Below are 17,360 nucleotides of genomic sequence, written 5' to 3'. Positions count from 1 at the left end.
GTGCACAATAGTTCAATACATTGCCACAATATGCAGTCTTCAATCTTTTGTCCTTTAATGATTAAGGAGATGGAAATCCTGTCTGGGTGAGGATGCCTCCCTTCAAATGCCAAATAAAAGCAGGATCTTTGGAGATCAAGTGATGCTTTGAGCGGAGAGGATGTGCTTGCCTCGTGCTCTGGGTGCCTTCCCTTTGAAACCGCCTCTAACACCGAACAATCATGATTATTTTCACTTCCGACCATCACTACCACAGCAAGACCATGAAGGTAACCAACCCGGGCGATAACCACTTCCCTAGGGACGGTATGTCTACCCGCCCCACCAGAAGAGACAAAGACAAGCTGTGCAAACCCGCTACCAAAATGGCCACCTCACCACCAACAGCACAAGAAGGGGCCTGGAATGATTCAGCAGTAGCAATGATTACTACTGCTGTCGTGGTGGCACTAAATTCCCGCTTCGACGAAATCTCATCATAACTGGCTGAAGTCAAGAACTCACTTGCGGATTATAACTCCTGCATGGACATTGTGGAAGGTCGGGTGAGCGTCATGGAGTAGGACACCCTAGCCCTGCAAGTGAAGATGGCAAACTTGGAAAAAAAAACCGGTGGCAGCCCAAGATTTAGAGAACAGATCAAGGTGGTCCAATTTGCGGTTCGTGGGCTTTGCTGAACAGATTGTTGAGGTGAACTTATCTAACCTGATTGAAACCTGGCTCCCAACTGAACTAGGCCTACAGGAACTGGTAGGGCACTTGATTTTTTGAACGGGCCCACCATGTTGGAGCGGACAGAAAAATCACCTAGAGTAGCGGTGGCAAAATTACTGAACTACACACATAAGGTGAGACTTCTACAGGCATACCACAAAAAAAAAAAAAAAGGAGCTCCAACATGAGGGGAAATGCCTACTATTTCAGGATTTGTTTTACGAAAGGGTCGCAACTCTGGCGGGCAACCTCGACTACCTGTACCAACCTGGTGAACCACCAAATGTGGTTCATGCTACTATATCCAGCAAGATTAAAAATATGGACAGAGTCTGGGATAAAAATTTTTAAACACCGGAAGCAGCAGAAGAATTTCTGCAGGAAAGCACACCAGCATCCACGAGAATAAAGCAGTAACTGGCAGATGCACCTCGGTGAATAAACAGGGAACCGGGAAAAGGTTTAATAGTTTCAAGTTTGAACCCCTGGTTTCTCTGAGTATCTACCTGGAAATGTTTTGGTACCTTTGACAATTCTCCTTGATAGACTGAGGAGCGTATCTGCATGGTTAACTTTTATGGCTTTACAAACGGTTTTTCCTATTTAATGATGGTATCACAAAAGTACTTTCATTTTAGGATTACAAGTCTAAGATCTTATACACCATTCAAGGTCATCAGGTTTATGGCCGGGGGGGGGGGGAACATCGATGGAAGAGAGGAGGCACCCACGTGCTGTAAGTTGATCTCCAATGGAGGGATTTTGGCCCTCCCGTGTTAGGAATTCCATTGGGGAAGGAGAGGGGAGATACCAGAAGAGATTTAAGAGGGAACAGTAAAAGTGCAATGTTTTGCTCCAGAACCTGTACCAAGCAAGAATGCCTATCTTGTGGTTTACCATAATAGCCCTTGTTTATAGTTTTGGGCCCTGTAGTGCATCACTGCTACATTAAAAAATATACAGATCAATGTTTTACCCTCATGTTAATGTGCACCTATAGCTAATTGTGTTAAGTATATCTCATGGAATGTAGCTGGAGTGGGTACACCAGCAAAAAGGGAAAACATTTTTTCAAACCTTAACAGAGTAAAGGATTTGATACTATTTCTGCAGGAGATGCATATGAGGGTTAATGCCCTCTTAAAACTAAAGAAAGGGTTTAATCAGATTTTTGTTGCTCATGGCTCATCACATTGCACGGATGTAGCTATGACGACTCAAAGCAGTTTCTTTTCTGTAGCAATGGACCATTGCTGACCCCAGAGGCCACTATATCATCATAGAAGGCCTTCTATTTGGAAAATCATTTTAGCCTCTATATATGGTCCCAACCACTATGAGCATAGGTACTTCTCAGATTGTGTCCCAGATAATATCTCTAAACCGGGTACCAATTGTGATAGGAGGGGATTTTAAGTGTGTGGCAGACCCTATTCTAGATTGCTCCTCACAAGCCCACAGTAGACCACTGGGACCAAACAAGGACATCCCCTTCCTATGTGACTCTTTGCAGTTATTGGGCTCATGGTGGGTGTTGAATCTAGGCAGCAAAGATTTTACGCACATCACGCCTGTGGCGAACTCAAAATCGCAGCTTGACTATATTTTAATAGCTGAATCCTTGTTTACACAACTCCAGAGCTCAAGTATAGAACCCTTCGTAGTATCAGATCATTGCCTGGTCTCATGTGTCCTGAAGAGACCTGGAGTATACCAGAACCCAACCAATTGGAAAATGCCAGTGTGACTAGCCCTGGATCAAGACTTTAGGGAATTCCTGACTTCCAAGTGGAAGGAATATGAATCACATAATGAACACCACTCCACCCCAATATTGTTCCAGGAAGCCACCAGGGTAGTTCTGTGGGGAGACATTGAGTACTCAGACACAGGAGAGAGCTAGACATCTTAGAACTGACTCACAAATTTAATCAATGCAAAAAAACACCCTAAATTTAAACACCACTCCTGAATCTAAAAAGGCATTCACTCTCCTATGAGCTGCACTCAATGAGGTCTTACATAGGAGAGTGACTTCCTCCTTATTACACCACCTCTTCCTCTATGGTAATAAAGTAGGGAAGATGTTATCCCATTTGGTGAAAAGGGGGAAAAGAAACCAACCCATATTGCTAAGATTTGGAATACTTTAGGGAACTCAAGCACATCAGCTGAGGAAATCTCAGCCCTCTTTCAATAATATTATCAGAAGCTATATACAGCAGACAAGGAAAACCTTGTGGCAAGGGATTGGTTTATGCAACAAATTGCCTTTCCAAAAAAGCTTACCCTTCAGCAGGAGGCCCAATTGAATACCCTGAATTGGGAAGAAGAAATCTCAATAGTGATTCAAGGTCTCTAGAGAGTCTCAAGGCTCTAGGTCCCAATGGACTATCCTTTCTTTTAAAAGATACTGAAGACTAAGATACTCAGCAGCTTGGCTGCAATATTTAATGTTATGGTTCAGCAGGGTTCTATGCTGGTGTCTGAGTATGGCCACCATTATGTCCTCCCAAAACCCAGCAGAGATCTTACAGCCACCTCAGCTTAGAGACCAATTTCTCTACTTAATGTTGACATTAATATTTTTGCCAAGGTGTTGGCTAATATGTTAGCAGATATTTCCCAACTCAAGCTGGGTTTGTGAAAGGGAGGAGATCCAGCATAAATATCAGATGTCTTGCCCAGCTACTACATGTTTGTCACCATTACAAAATTTGTGGACCCCATTCTGGTGGAGGTTTATGCCAAGAAGGCATTTGACAGGGTCTCCTGGTCTTTTCTTATACATGTTTTGGACAAGATAGTGTTCTAACCTTCAGGCTATCCAGGTTTTATACTCTAATCCCAGGGCAAGAGTTATGGTGAATGACTATTTGTCAGCCCCTCTCCTTTTGACAAGAGGCACTTAACAGTGGTGACATTGGACAACCCTGGCATTTATTTTATCACTGGAACCCTTAGTGCACACTCTTCAGCTTTTGGATGTTGCTGACACCCAAGACAATACTGTCATACCAAACATTTTCTTCACAGATGACATCCTGCTTTTTATACCACAAGCATGTACTCTCCTTCCAAATGTCCTGGGTCTATTTGATACCTTTGGCTCCTTTTCAGGCATTAAACTAAACCTAGACAAGGCTGAGGTTAAGACAGAGTGGGCCACATGCAAGTGACTTGACCTGATCTCCCTTTACAATGGGTAAACAATGATTAAGTAGTTGGTAATTTACCTTCATAGGGACATTGCTCAAGTGGTATGCACTGAATATTCCACCTATTATAGAGCAAATCTGAAAACAGACTGGGTTGTCTGGGTCTCCCTCTTTAATTTTATCATTTTTATATACCAAGGCTTAGCAGATGCCTTCACTCCAGTTTACATTTAACAACGCAGTACAAGAAATCAACTATATAAATGCAATGCTGTACATAGGCAGAACAGGAGGATAAATAAACTGGAATTGAATAATACAAGATCAAATTGTTAGAGTCTAACGTGTCCTCAAAGAATAGCAGGAGACTGTATTCTTATGTTACCTTGTTTCACTATAACAATGTAACCTGATCCCAGGTTTTTCAAGAAATGGTGAGCCTCATAATGGTAGGTGATGGGGGATAGTTAGGATAGTGAACGCAAGTATGATCATGTGGTCCAACTGGATGTAATGCTATATGGTTATAGAGTGTAAAGTTATGACCTGTGAGCATGACATAGTATTGAGTATCCGAGTGTATATGGGTGTTGATGGAGCTAGGTATATTAACCTATTCCATCTTTGAAGGAATGTCTGAAAATCCATGTCTTCAGTTCTTTTTTGAATGTTTTGCTGTTGCTTTGTAGTCTTAAGTGATCAGGGAGTGCGTTCCATAGGCGGGGCCCGTGACGGAGATGGCTCTGTTTCGTACTGTAGTAAGTTTGGCTATTGACATTGTTGGGATGTCAAGTTTTAGTTTGTTTATAGATCTAGTGTAGTGTTGCGGGACATGCATCTGAATTATGTTTAGGGCTGTGCTCTCCCAGTTGTGGACTGCGCTGTGTATTAAGGTCAGAGTTTTATATTTGATTCTTCTGATCACCGGTAGCCAGTGTAAGCTTTTTAGAATTGGGGTGATGGTCTGATCTTTTGTGTCCTGTGGTAATTGAGTGGGCGGGTTGTAGATTTGGGTAATCTTGTCATAAGCAAGTTGCAGTAGTCAAGGCTGGTGAGGATAAGAGATTGCAGGATGGTTCTGAATTCAGATTGGTATAGTAAGGGTTTTAGGTGCTCTAGTATTGCAAGCTTGTGGAAGCATTCTTTGATTTTCATGGAAATGTTTGATGTTCAGCTCCAGGTCTAACCAGGGACACAGCACTTTAAGATGTCTCTCCTTCCAAAACTTCTTGTATTACAAGTGTCACCTCTTTCTTTAATCCCTCTTATTACCTTGCCCGAGTACTTCGTTCTGTGGAAAAGCCATAGAGTGAGAATAGCACTTCAGAAACTATGATCCTTTGTGTGTGTGTGGGGGGGGGGGGGGGTGTTCCCTCCAATATACAATGCCATGTGCACTCTGATCAGTTGAGACTGGATTTGTGGCAGTAATTGTTATTCCTATGTGTAGCTAGATTGTCAATTAGCAAACCCCATCAACTTAAGATGTGGTGCATGTGGGTCTGAAAGATCTCCCTGCACATCTGAACACAAATATCTAGTGAGATGCCAGGTTTGGTTGGTGTGCCACTTTAAGATGGTACTCCCTTATGTGGGAACCCCAAATATATCCCAGGCCAAGAAGGGCCCCATCTACATTTTCAGACATCATTAACCCACAGACCCAAAAGTTATTCCTGACATTTAGAAAAGGGGTATATTTGGACTTTGACCCCATAATACCCTTTGGAGATAAACTTGTGATTTGGAAATAGCAAACATTTTGGGTCAGCTACTTCCATCTATCAGAGCCCTTTCAAAGATTAGCCCTGTTTGAGGCAGGAAACAATCCCTGGCCAATATCTATAAACTGTTGCAAGAAAATCAGTTCCCTATGGGGGTATGAGGGTCTTAGCTGAGCTCTGGAATCAGGAATTGGGTTCTGCCATAGTTGGAGGACTTACTAGAGGCTTTAAATATCTTCTATAAAGCTATACCTTCAGTTGGCATGAGGGAACAATATTTAAGGGTAATGCACAGGATTATAATCTCACCGCTGAGCTTTTTGGATACAATCATTCCCTCCTCAAAAAGTGCAGGGGATGTGGGAATGCCCCCCCATACAAGGGTTTTGGAATATTTGACAGGGATACTGGGGAGCCCACTCCCAAAGACAGCAGCTATAGCTGTATTAGATATTGTGAATGCAGATGTGAACTGGTCAGGCCAGCACTTTGTAATTAAAGCCATGGGTGTAGCAAAGAAATGCATACTAAATGGATTCCCTGACAGTGGACTTCTGGCATGCTGAAATGCTAACTCTTAAACATCCCTGCAGAAGAAAGCAGTCCATTCATTGAACATCTCCCAAAAGCATTATAAGGCAAATGTGGCAGCTGTTTGATAATCTTGATATGCCTATTGCAAGCAGCAGGAAGTGGAAATTCTTGGGTACTGGTTTTTAGATTGATGGTGACTTAATTCTAGCATTCTTTAAATTGCGAGTGTTACATCAGATAGGGGTAGGGGCAATATGAGGAGTTCTTGTATAATTACGAAACCTGTACATAAACATGGTCCACTGTTCATGGTTGCTGAAAATGTAATAAAGAAAAAAAAAGCAGCATCTTTCAGGTAACAGTTTAAGCTATAACAGCCCTCCCTTCCACAATAACCACCATAGTCTATGGCTCACTCTTAAATGTCTTTATTATATTGTTTCACACAACTTTTTTTTTTTTAAAAAGGTCATAAGTTAAGTCAAAGTTATAACATACTGTAGGTTCTCTTGTTTTAAAAAGCTGAATTTCTCAAATATAAAAAGTCAAAGGCTTAGCCAGAAAGGGTATTGGGATGCTTTGTTGTAGCTGGTCCTGCCAACAGCTAAATCAGTCCTGGGAAGCCATGCCACACCTTGAACAAAAACTTAAAAAAAGCTCAGCCTATAGGCTTCAAGGATGTTTAGTACTACAATTCCACCATGCTACAGCAATTCCATGTGGGTTTTGGCAATTGTAAGATATTCCATAGGTTTCTCTTGGTTAATGGATAAATTGCATCCAAACATTTCCTGGGAAGCATAAGTCATGTATAGAAATCCATCTTCATCCTGGTGATCTTTATATAATTCTGCCAAAGTCAGGGACATACTGGCCAAGCTTTTATTGTTCACTAGCAGATAAAAGGCTTGAGTAGCATTCAAGGCCAAGCGACTCCTAAGAGAAAGACAAAACCTTAAGAGCTTACCAGAATTGCCAAGTAACAAGGGCAGACTTTAGTTACTCTACCTCTAGAGCCTTCAAGACACTGATCTACAAGTCTTGTAAATCTACCTACAGAATGTGGGCCCAATGTAATTGGACATAAGTGCTGAAGTTCAGCCCACATAGTTTACTCATGTGCTAAAATAGTTAATCCTGATGCAGTAAATACACTGAGTAAACAAAACCTAAGTGTGCTCTGAGCACAAGTGCAAGACATCCCCCACCATTGTAAATACCAGATTCAGCTCCTTAGATCAAGGGTTCTCAACCAAGTGCTCAGGAAACACCTAGCCAGCCAAATTCAGGATAGCCACAAGGAATATGCATACAGAGTGCACAGAAATCTGTCACAATTTGTTTTGGATATCAAAAACTTGACTAGATTAAAAACTGCCCTAGAAGCTCACACCCTTCTGACCAGGAATTACAGTTCTGGTATTAAGAAAAACAGATCCAACAAAAGACGATAGGATAATTCATAAGTGTTGGGCAAGTTAAATTAAGACATTTGATATGACAGGCTAAGAGAATTTGAAAAGTTGGCCGTAGAGGCAAAAACACAAAAAATATATCCGAAGCAGAAAGCCTGTGAGGGAGACAGTTGGACAGTTAGATGATCAAGGGGTTAAAGGGGGCACTTAGAGAAGATAAGGCCATCGTGGAAAGATTAAATGATTTCTTTGCTTTGGTATTTACTGAAGAGGATATTGGAGATACCCATTTAAGAAAGTTTATGGGTAATGATTCAGATGGACTGAATCAAATCACGATTAACCTAGATGTGGTAGACCTCATTGACAAACTGAAGTGTAGTAAATCACCTGATCAGATGGTATATACCCCAGGGTTCTGGAGGAACTCGAGTGAAGTTTCAGATTAGTAAAAATAATGTAAGCTATCATAAAAATCATCCATTGTACCAGAAGGCTGGAGGGTGGCTATGTAACCCCAATATTTAAAGAGGGCTCCAGGGGCCATCTGGGAAGCTACAGACCAGTTAGCCTGACTTCAGTGCCAGAAAAATAGTGGAAAGTGTTCTAAATATCAAAATCACAGAACATTTAGAAAGACATGGTTTAATGGAACAAAGTCAGAATGGCTTTATCCAAGGCAAGTCTTGTCTCACAAATCTGCTTTACTTTTTTGAAGGCGTTAACATGTAGATAAAGGTGAACTGGTAGATGTATATTTGGATTTTCAGAAGGCGTTTGACAAAGTTCCTCATGAGAGGCTTCTAGGAAAAGTAAAGAGTCATGGGATAGATGGCAATGTCCTTTCGTGGATTACAAACTGGCTAAAGAGACAGGAAATAGAGTAGGATTAAAGGACAATTGTCTCAGTGGAAGGGAGTGGGCAGTGGAGTGCCTCAGGATCTGTACTGGGACCCTTACTTTATTTATAAATGATCTGGAAAGAAATAAGACAAGGTAATCAAATTTGCAGATACAAAATTCAAAGTAGTTAAATCACAAGCAGATTGTGATAAATTGCAGGAAGACCTTGAGACTAGAAAATTGGGCATCCAAATGGCAGATGAAATTTCATGTGGATAAGTGCAAGGTGATGCCTATAGGGAAAAATAACCCATGCTATAGTTACACAATGTTAGGTGCTACCACCCATCTAGGCATCATAGTGGATAATACATTGAAATAGTTGGCACAACAGTAAAAAAAAGCAAACTGTTGGGAATTAGAAAGGGAATGGTGAATAAGACAGAAAATGTCATAATGCCTCTATCACTCCATGGTGAGACCACACCTTGAATACTGTGTACTATTCTTTTTGCTGCATCTCAAAAAGCTATAGTGATGGAGAAGGTACAGAGAAGGGTGACAAATGATAAAGGGAATGAACAGCTCCCCTATGAGTTAAGACTAAATGTTAGGACTTCAGCTTGGAGAAGAGATGGCTGAGGGGGGATATGATAAAAGGTGTTTAAAATCATGAGCAGTCTAGAAGGGGTAAATGTGAATCTGTTATTTACTCTTTTGGATAGTAGAAAGACTAGGGGCACTCCATGAAGTCAGAATGTGGCACATTTAAAACTAATCGGAGAAAGTTTTTAACTCAATGCACAATTAAACTCTGGAATTTGTTGCCAGATGTGGTTAGTGTAGCTGTGTTTTAAAAAGGATTGGATGAGTTCTTGGAGGAGAAGTCCATTACCTGCTATTAAGCTGACTTAGAAAATAGCCACTGCTGTTACTAGATCCAGTTTTTGGGTACTTGCCAGGTTCTTATGGCCTAGATTGGCCACAGGATGCTGGGCTTGATGGACCCTTGGTCTGAACCAGTTTGGTACATTCTTAAAAACTTGAGTAAAAAGCCTATGCACATCTTTTACACTGGTTCATAATGGCTAATCGCCATGATTAAAAAGCATGCTTATATGTATTTAACCCCCATCCCATTCAGGGCCTGAAGCAGGGGCTCATGGAGGTCTAATCCATTAAAGGTCCTATGTCCATCCTGGGCAAAATGAGTTAAGACCCTTAGGTTTACTCATTCACAGGGACTTCTCTGCACATAAGTCAATTTTTCACAACTGGAAAGAGTCACTGTATTGAATGTATTCAAGCTAGAGTCTTTACTGCAAAACTGGTGGTGTAAAATCAAAGCCAGTTCAATAACAGTTCAAAAAATACAAAGAGGCCAAGGCAGTCTCTCCAACAGATTAGCTCTTGGGGGGGGGGGGGGGGGGGGGGGAGGGGGAGGTAAACTTCTGCTCCATGGGTCCTCTTAGTAAGTGGTGGGTAGTTTTACACCCCCTCCCCTTACATAGACTTCCTCAGCTTGAGGTAAAGACTGATACTGGGGGGGGGGGGGGGGGATCAGTTTCACTAATGGACCTCCCCAGTCTAGATGCTCTTCTCATTCAACTGAGGGGGACTGATTTCACCCCCCCCCCCCTTCACAGAATCTCTTACATTTCTACTTCTCTGGGAAGGACAGGCCCTATGGATCTACTCTGGGGAAAACTCCCAAGCTTGGAGTCCCTTTTTCTGTCATACCTCAATTCCTTGCCCTTCCCAATGGGGGATTGGTGCACCACTTCACACTAACAGACCACAAAGGTTGGGTGATCCATACTGAGGGCACTCAGACCAGCTGAAGCCACATACTGCATGCTTGTAAGGGGCAAGAACTTTTTTTTTTAGGAGCAGAAAACAGCACTCACTTCTACATGTATTTTTACTTTGTGTACACAGAAGTGTGCTGACATGCATACAATCTAGTGCATCTTTAAATGCCTGAATTAGCAGCCTTTGGACCTTTCCAGAGGGAGAAGGTCAACGTGGTACCTAAGCACATTTGACAGAACATTTAAAGTACTTGAGATTTGTGCTTCTTGGGAAAAACTTCCAACTACCACTATATCTGAATTTCACCAACTATGAAAAAGGAATGTCAATTCAGGTGAATTAAAGGACTTTTAGGAAGTGTCAGTCCTCTTACAGGGAGAAGCATTTTCCTCTAGTTAAAAAGTTGATCCATAATGTACACAGGTATGATTACATATAGTTAATCCAAAAGTTAAAAATGATCCCACAAGTTAAAGAATTTACTATATCAGGTATTTGATTACAGTTCAGAAGCAGTCAGATTACTATACAAAGTTAAATGACTAAGGTAGCTGATCAGGACAGACCCATTTCCTAACTATATGGACAATATTTTTTTTTAATTTATATACCCATGTTCATGTATAGGATACATATCGCACCATTTACATAGAAATGGAACTGTCGCCGTGAGGTGGATACAATGAACATACGGAAACATGTGGCACAATAGAAATAGGGCTATACATGACAATTCAAAATAAACTTTTGGTGAATGCCACAGTAACCGGAAAAACTAGAGTAACTGATTGATAACAGGAAGAGTTAACTTGACTAGCAGGCAAGTTAAAAGGGAAGAAATCAAACAGATGCATTAAGAATGTTTAATTTACAGGTTCATAGAGGGACTAAGTGACTTCTAGCTGCATATAGGACTGCAGCTAGGTTAAGGAATTAATGTAGTGCAGGTATAGTTAAGCAGGCTAGGAGACAAAAAACTAGTCTATAGTTTGAACATGACCAGGGGACTGTGGTAACCAAGGCAGGCTTAAGTACATTAAGTATCAGGAAGTTTGCCAATAGAAGATATGCAAACAATTTCTGCTACAACATAGTTAAGGTTGAAGACAAATATGTAACCCTGTCTAAGGTAAAGAGGTCATCTGACTTTCTGAAGCATGATCCCTACTTTACTTGTGAGACTAGCAGGGTTAGTGTTAGAGTTACACAAAGTATTTTAAACTAAACAAAATGAGCTAGTCTCATTCTCCCTTCCCCCCCCCCCAGTGCCCAATACACAAGCAAAGTTGATAAGATATTTACCCAACTACCCTGATGAGAGTTGTGCAGAACATTTAAAAAAAAAAAGCTTCATTTTGTTTGGATTTTTATAACTGTTTAAAAGCCCACCAAAAGAAGAACAGATGGGCCTCACTGGTCTTCACTGTAGAATGGGGATCAATCTTGCAATGCCAGCTCTTATTGCACAGCAGCACCAAGACCAGTGTCAATATTTTACAGCCATAACCCAACATCGGTCCCTTCTCAGCACCAATGTGCAGCATAAGTGTCTGGTGACTGCTCCTGTCCCAGGATCAAGTTTAAGGTTAGTCCCCTTAGAGGGCCAGAGGAATTTGCTCCCAGAAATCAAGAAGCAGAGTCCCCATTTATGGCCATCTTCAGATTTTAGTGCCCTTTTCTACACTGGACAGACTGCAGAAGGGGTTGAGGAGCAGGGGATACCCTGTTTAATTCTGGGAAAAATATCTAAAAACCTAGTTTTTAGCCATATTTCATGAGGTGTTTTTTTTAGCTCATGCACATCCCTAATTTAGATAGCTGGATTCAGACTATATTAAACAGATGGGATGTCTCAGGAAAGCTACTCAGCATTTTTGGAAACTATTGTACTACAACTGACTGGTAGCTCCATGCCAGAACAAGTAGTTTTCTCTTAAAAAAAAAAAAAAGTTAGCCTACAAATTGAGAAGCAGAGGCAGATGCAAAATGCATTAGCCTATTCTTTTAGAATATGGAGCTAGTTTTAGTATCCAAGAGGCTCAGCTTATGAAATATGTGAATAAGTTTCTCTGCAATACAAACACATTTCTGCCTGGATTTGCTTGCATTCATGGATGCGAAAGCATATTTACACATGCAGTGCTAAAAACACATTTTTTTTCAGAAAGTTGACCAACTCCTAGATGTCAGAACTAGCAACTTATCCAAAGACATCCACATTTAGCTCAGGTCAAATGGATGAGCAACAGATGATTCACTGTTAAATGTAATTCTCTAAAAATGCAATCAAGATACAGCTTTTTTTTTTTTTTTTAAAGAATAGTAGAATGTTTATGCAGTGATTATATTTGCACAGTTTTAGGTAGCCAGTCACATTACCATTAAAGGCTTAAAAGAAAACAAGTTATGTCTAATAAGGGTGACCAACCCTGTGCCTCAAGAATCACAAGCAGGCCTTAGTTTCAGGATATCCACATTGAATATGCATGAGAGATTTGCATGCACTACCTCCATTGTATGGAGATCTCATACATATTCATTGTTGATATCCTGAAAATACAGACTGGACTGTTTGTGGTTCCTGAGTACAAGAGTTGGCCACGTCTGGTCTAATAACTCCCTAGTAGTAGTCTGCACTACCAGATGAGAGGTCTGTTTAATCCCAGGGGGTAGCTTCTGCTCTACAGCATCAGCCATAGCAAAAGGTTGAGGCAGTGTTTGCATCCTATCCCACCTCCCAGGACGTAGTTCTTAAACACTCAATAGCAACACTTGCTAGCCAGACTCAAGAGGTATATACACTAGGCTCTGAAGATATCTAGTCTGACTCCTAGCCAAGTATCCATTACAATAACTGGGCAGGAAGGTTACCCATGACTCAGACTACAGCATCATAATACAGAAGATTGATGTGTCTGCAGGGCCAGCTATGGTCAGGAACTTGTCCAGTGGTCAGCAAAAGCCTGGAGATTAAGACTGCCCTTTTAGCAATTCCTTCTGGCCAAAAGGGCAATGCTTAGGAGATCCTGAATGGCAAGGGCATGTGATTTATGTTAATATAGGCTTCCACCATACTTAACGTCCATAGCACTACACAACAATAAGTATCTGGTTACAGTGAAGTCCCTGCCCAAAAGAGCTTACAAAATCTAAGTGGATACCTGAAGCAATGGGAGGTAGTTGATTCAACCCACGGTCCCTTAATACCAGTGGGAGAAGTGGAATTTGAATTCCAGCTTCCCTAGTTCTCAGTCCATTGCTCTAAGCTAACCACTCTTCCTCCTTAGGGAGTATGGTAGATAAGGAATATACCAGCTAACTGCACATAAATGCAGGCCGTGCCATCACAATAGATTCTCAAATCACTTTACAATGGTTGTATTTAGGTCTTTGCTATGGACATATGGTAAGCAGTTTATGCCACGTTAAACATGGACCAGTTTGAAGCAGTTTTGTCAGGTTACTGTTATCCAGAGCAAAGGAAAAGCAATCCCAGTCTATCAATAATAAAATAAAACCCACATAGCTCTACACATACCTAATGATAGTTACGAACTGTGTCATGGACAGGTCTCTGGGAACAAGGAATTTTGTTTTGTCCAGCAGGGGAAGGCTTTTTTCGCGTTGGTACCTTTCAACAATTACCTATTAAGAGAGGCAATTTAAAATTCCCATCAGTAATCAGGAGCACAAAAGCAGTTTCAGCTGGTTTGAAAGAGTAATTAGGTTCACCATGCAGCCATTCTGATAAAGCACCACTAAATTTTGTTTCACTTTGTTTTCAAGTATTGCACAGCAAGCTTCGAGTATAGTAAGTTAGTGGGGTTTTGATTCAAGCCTGGCACATCAATTTATAACCCCTTACGTCCATCATAGGTTAAGTTGTAGGAAAAGATTAGAGCACTAGTGTTGTTGGGGGGGGGGGGGGGGGGGGGAAGGAGGTCATGACATTTGGGCTGCCACTTGTATCCACCAAAAAAAAAAAAAAAAAAAAAAAAAAAAATGTTCCTTCGGTATTACTATGCTTCATGTTTCGTATGTCCTTCAGCAGTTAAATATATTAAAATCTAAGCACTTTCCAAAAGTAAAAAAAAAGTCCAGATAAATAGTTTTCAGGAAAGCTAGTGCAGCATGAAGTCAGTTATGTCCTACAATCGCCAGACGTTTCTATAGTGCAAGGCCCCTTCTTTCTATCACAGGGTGGCTGAGTACTGGCAAACAATGACATGCCATGGGGCAAGATTAGGAACACACAGCATCAAGGACACCTGATACAGCCCTAAAGAGATTTTTTAACTAGTTTTAAAGGCGGGGGGAGGCAAGTGGGAAGAGAATAGATTGTTTCATCAGCAAAGAGGGAGAATTACTTGAAGTCAAATACAGAGACGGAACAAAAAGCAATACCTGACAAAATGTTAATTGCTCTTTATTTTAAAGATAACACCAACACAACAAAAGTACTACTCACTGGGATTTTTGTTGGAAATTTGGTCCTGATTCCAGCTACTTCTTCTTGTCTAGTTTCTATGTGAACGAGATAAGCTCAAATTAAGCGCATACATACACTTTAGCCATTAACATTCCACGCCAGACAATCTTATACGTGCCTAACCAAACAAGAATCAAGTGACTCACGCAAGTTTTTCCTCCGTTTGAAAGGTTTAGTGGATTGGCTTTTCTGAGAACGCTCTTGCTGCATCCTTCCTGTTACAAAGCCAAAAAGAAAAATCCTCCCTCACCAACCAGTCCGGCCCACCACCCTAGTAGCCCTCACCACAGCTGTTTTCAAAGTATGAACAGGTTCCTGCCAGCCTACCTTATATAGTGCAGGCTCTTCCTGCATTGCCACCCCTTCCCCCATGGGCTGGCCTAGCTCCGCCTGTTTGAAACCCATTTGGAATTTGACTGCAGTATCTTTGCTTGCCTGACGGGAAGAAAATCAAAACAACCCTGCTGGTTAGTTCTGTAAGCGTTGTACATCCAAAATGGAACATAATTTATTTAAAAAAAACCAAAACCCCAATAAAAATCCTCCTCAAAAATTGCAATTTTGAGTATCATGGCCTCAACATTAAACCAGCATTTTGTAAAGTGCAATCCATTTCAGTGGTGAAGGTAGGGGGAGGGGGTGTGTTGCTATCTTGCACAGTTGCAACACATGCAAGGCTGCCCAGCGACCTTGCTCCTGGGAGCAGGGGTTCTCAACCCAGTCCACTGAACAAACCTAGCCAGTCAGGTTTTCAGGATCTGCCCAATGAATATGCATGCCATACACTCGCATATAATAGAGGTGGTGTATTCAGATCTACTTCGTGCATATTCATTGAGGAGATGTTGAAAACCTGACTGGCTAGCTGAATCCAGGGGACTGGGTTGAGAACCACTGACCTTTGGCCATTCCTGGGTTTTGAACTTTTACAGCACAGTGCACTGTAGCATTTGTAGCACTGTTTTGTAAGTATTGCACTTGCCTAGCTAAATCAAACACATTTTTGTTTTCCAGTTCAATGCTTGTGTGGTTGGGGCTGCCATTCTTCTTTACACACTGTTAGGGTTAACCACTGGCTCCAGTTTTTCAGCACAAGTTGATCCAGTCCTGGTTTTACCCCAATGCCTGCAGAGCTTTGTAATTCTGGTGTCCTATTGACCTATTTCAATCAGTTTAGTAGGTGTGGCCAAGGGCTGCCAAAGGCAAGCCCTCGCCAAAGGAAATCGAAAGGGCACCGCCTCAGGTCTGATGTCCCTATGAACCTGTTTCAGAACCTTTTGCTAAAAGTGGCAGAGGGTTATCACGGGCAACCTTAATATATTTATTTATTATATACCAACATTCAATCTGACATATGACATCAGTTTACATTCAGGTACTGAAGGAATTTCCCTATCCCCAGAGAGCTTACAATCTAACAGGCCGATACAGTACGGACGCGTCAGAAAAAGTGCGGCAGTGCCAGGCGCCCGCGCGTTTGACGTGCGCACCTTTTGGTTCACAAGCCGCTCGATTCAGTATTCAAATTAGACGCAAATCCAAGCAGCGGCAAAAGAGCGTCCAAAGCGCGCCTATGAAGCGGTAGGCATTCGCAATCCATTTTACTGTATAGAGCGGTATACAGCACCTATCAGTATCCATGGTGCGCTGGTACCTGTCATTTCAAATGTCATTCCACCAGGTAAGTGGATGGTTCTTTTCTACAGACCCCGCATGGACACCGGAGCTGCTGCCCTGAGCATCCGGTTGTCCTCTTGTTCGGAGGCCACCCCCCAACCTTCCACATCTGGGCGCCCGGCCAGACGTCCAAGGTCGGGGCTTCCGTTCGTGGACGTTCCCGCCTCTATCCGGGCGTCCATGATCAGAGGCCCCGCTGCCTTCCAACGTCCATGGCCGCTGCCTTGAACGCCTGGCCGGACGTCCAAGGTCGCGGCTTCCGTTCATGGACATTCATGGACGTTCCTGCCTCTTTCCGGACTTCCATGACTAAATGGTCCCGCTGCTGAGCATTTCTCATTCTGCTTCTCAACCGAAAAAGATCGCCACAGCCAATATATACATGTTGTCCATGACGCTGTCCGGTCCGAAGCTGACTGAACATCACACTAACGCCAGGGTCAGGGTAGGTGGTAAATATTGAGGCTAAAGATGCGGTAAATAAGCTGGTTAAAAAAGCGATAATTTGGGCATGCGTTACTGTATCGGGGGGGGGGGGGGGAATAGCTAATCTAATCATTAACATATCATATACATGCGGCGGAAATGGATATGCATCTTTTTCGGCAAGCGTCCAAAAAAACCACACCAGCCCATAAGTTTGTACCTGAGGCAATGGAGGGTAAAGCAACTCACCCAAGGTCACAAGGAGCAACAGCAGGACTCAAACACTGATCTCCTGGTTCATAGGCCCCTGCTTTAACCACTAGGCTATTCCTCCTGTCATAGGTAGGTGCAACCAGCAGGGTCCACATCCCACCAGGATCACCACAGAAATATCTGGTTACAAAACAACTGCCAGCAGGATTTCACCTGATAGACCAGAAAAAATGAGGAATCTGGTAATCCCTAACCAAACATAAAGGAAAAACTACTCCTAGAACGTTTCCTATGCACTGTGTTTGCTGAACTGTTCAGTAAAATATTTCTTAGAGGAAGATTTTAAGCCAGAAGG

General features: G+C 42.1%; 1 protein-coding gene across 1 annotated transcript; it reads right to left on the bottom strand.

Moving 5' to 3' along the window:
* Positions 1–6,542: 6,542 nt before the first annotated feature.
* On the bottom strand, positions 6,543–15,008 carry MAP1LC3C (microtubule associated protein 1 light chain 3 gamma). Its single transcript, XM_029596955.1, has 4 exons — positions 14,836–15,008; positions 14,669–14,724; positions 13,739–13,845; positions 6,543–7,066 (listed from the first exon to the last, which is right to left on the bottom strand). Exons 1-4 carry the CDS (start codon positions 14,897–14,899, stop codon positions 6,835–6,837), a joined length of 459 nt encoding a protein of 152 aa, XP_029452815.1. The 5' UTR covers positions 14,900–15,008; the 3' UTR covers positions 6,543–6,834.
* Positions 15,009–17,360: the final 2,352 nt, after the last annotated feature.

This window comes from Rhinatrema bivittatum, chromosome 3, assembly GCF_901001135.1.
Source record: "Rhinatrema bivittatum chromosome 3, aRhiBiv1.1, whole genome shotgun sequence".
Taxonomy (NCBI): Eukaryota; Metazoa; Chordata; class Amphibia; order Gymnophiona; family Rhinatrematidae; genus Rhinatrema; species Rhinatrema bivittatum.
Note: the sequence above shows the minus strand (reverse complement) of the source record. Positions and strands in the feature narration are given on the sequence as shown.

Excerpts from the sequence above, each read along its gene's own strand:
- MAP1LC3C (XM_029596955.1), bottom strand. The coding sequence starts at position 14,899 with ATGCAGCAAGAGCGTTCTCAGAAAAGCCAATCCACTAAACCTTTCAAA. Across the intron at positions 14,725-14,835 it reads CAAACGGAGGAAAAACTTGC|AAACTAGACAAGAAGAAGTA; the intron begins GTGAGTCACTTG and ends TCGTTCACATAG. Across the intron at positions 7,067-13,738 it reads CAGTTCGTAACTATCATTAG|GAGTCGCTTGGCCTTGAATG; the intron begins GTATGTGTAGAG and ends TCTTTCTCTTAG.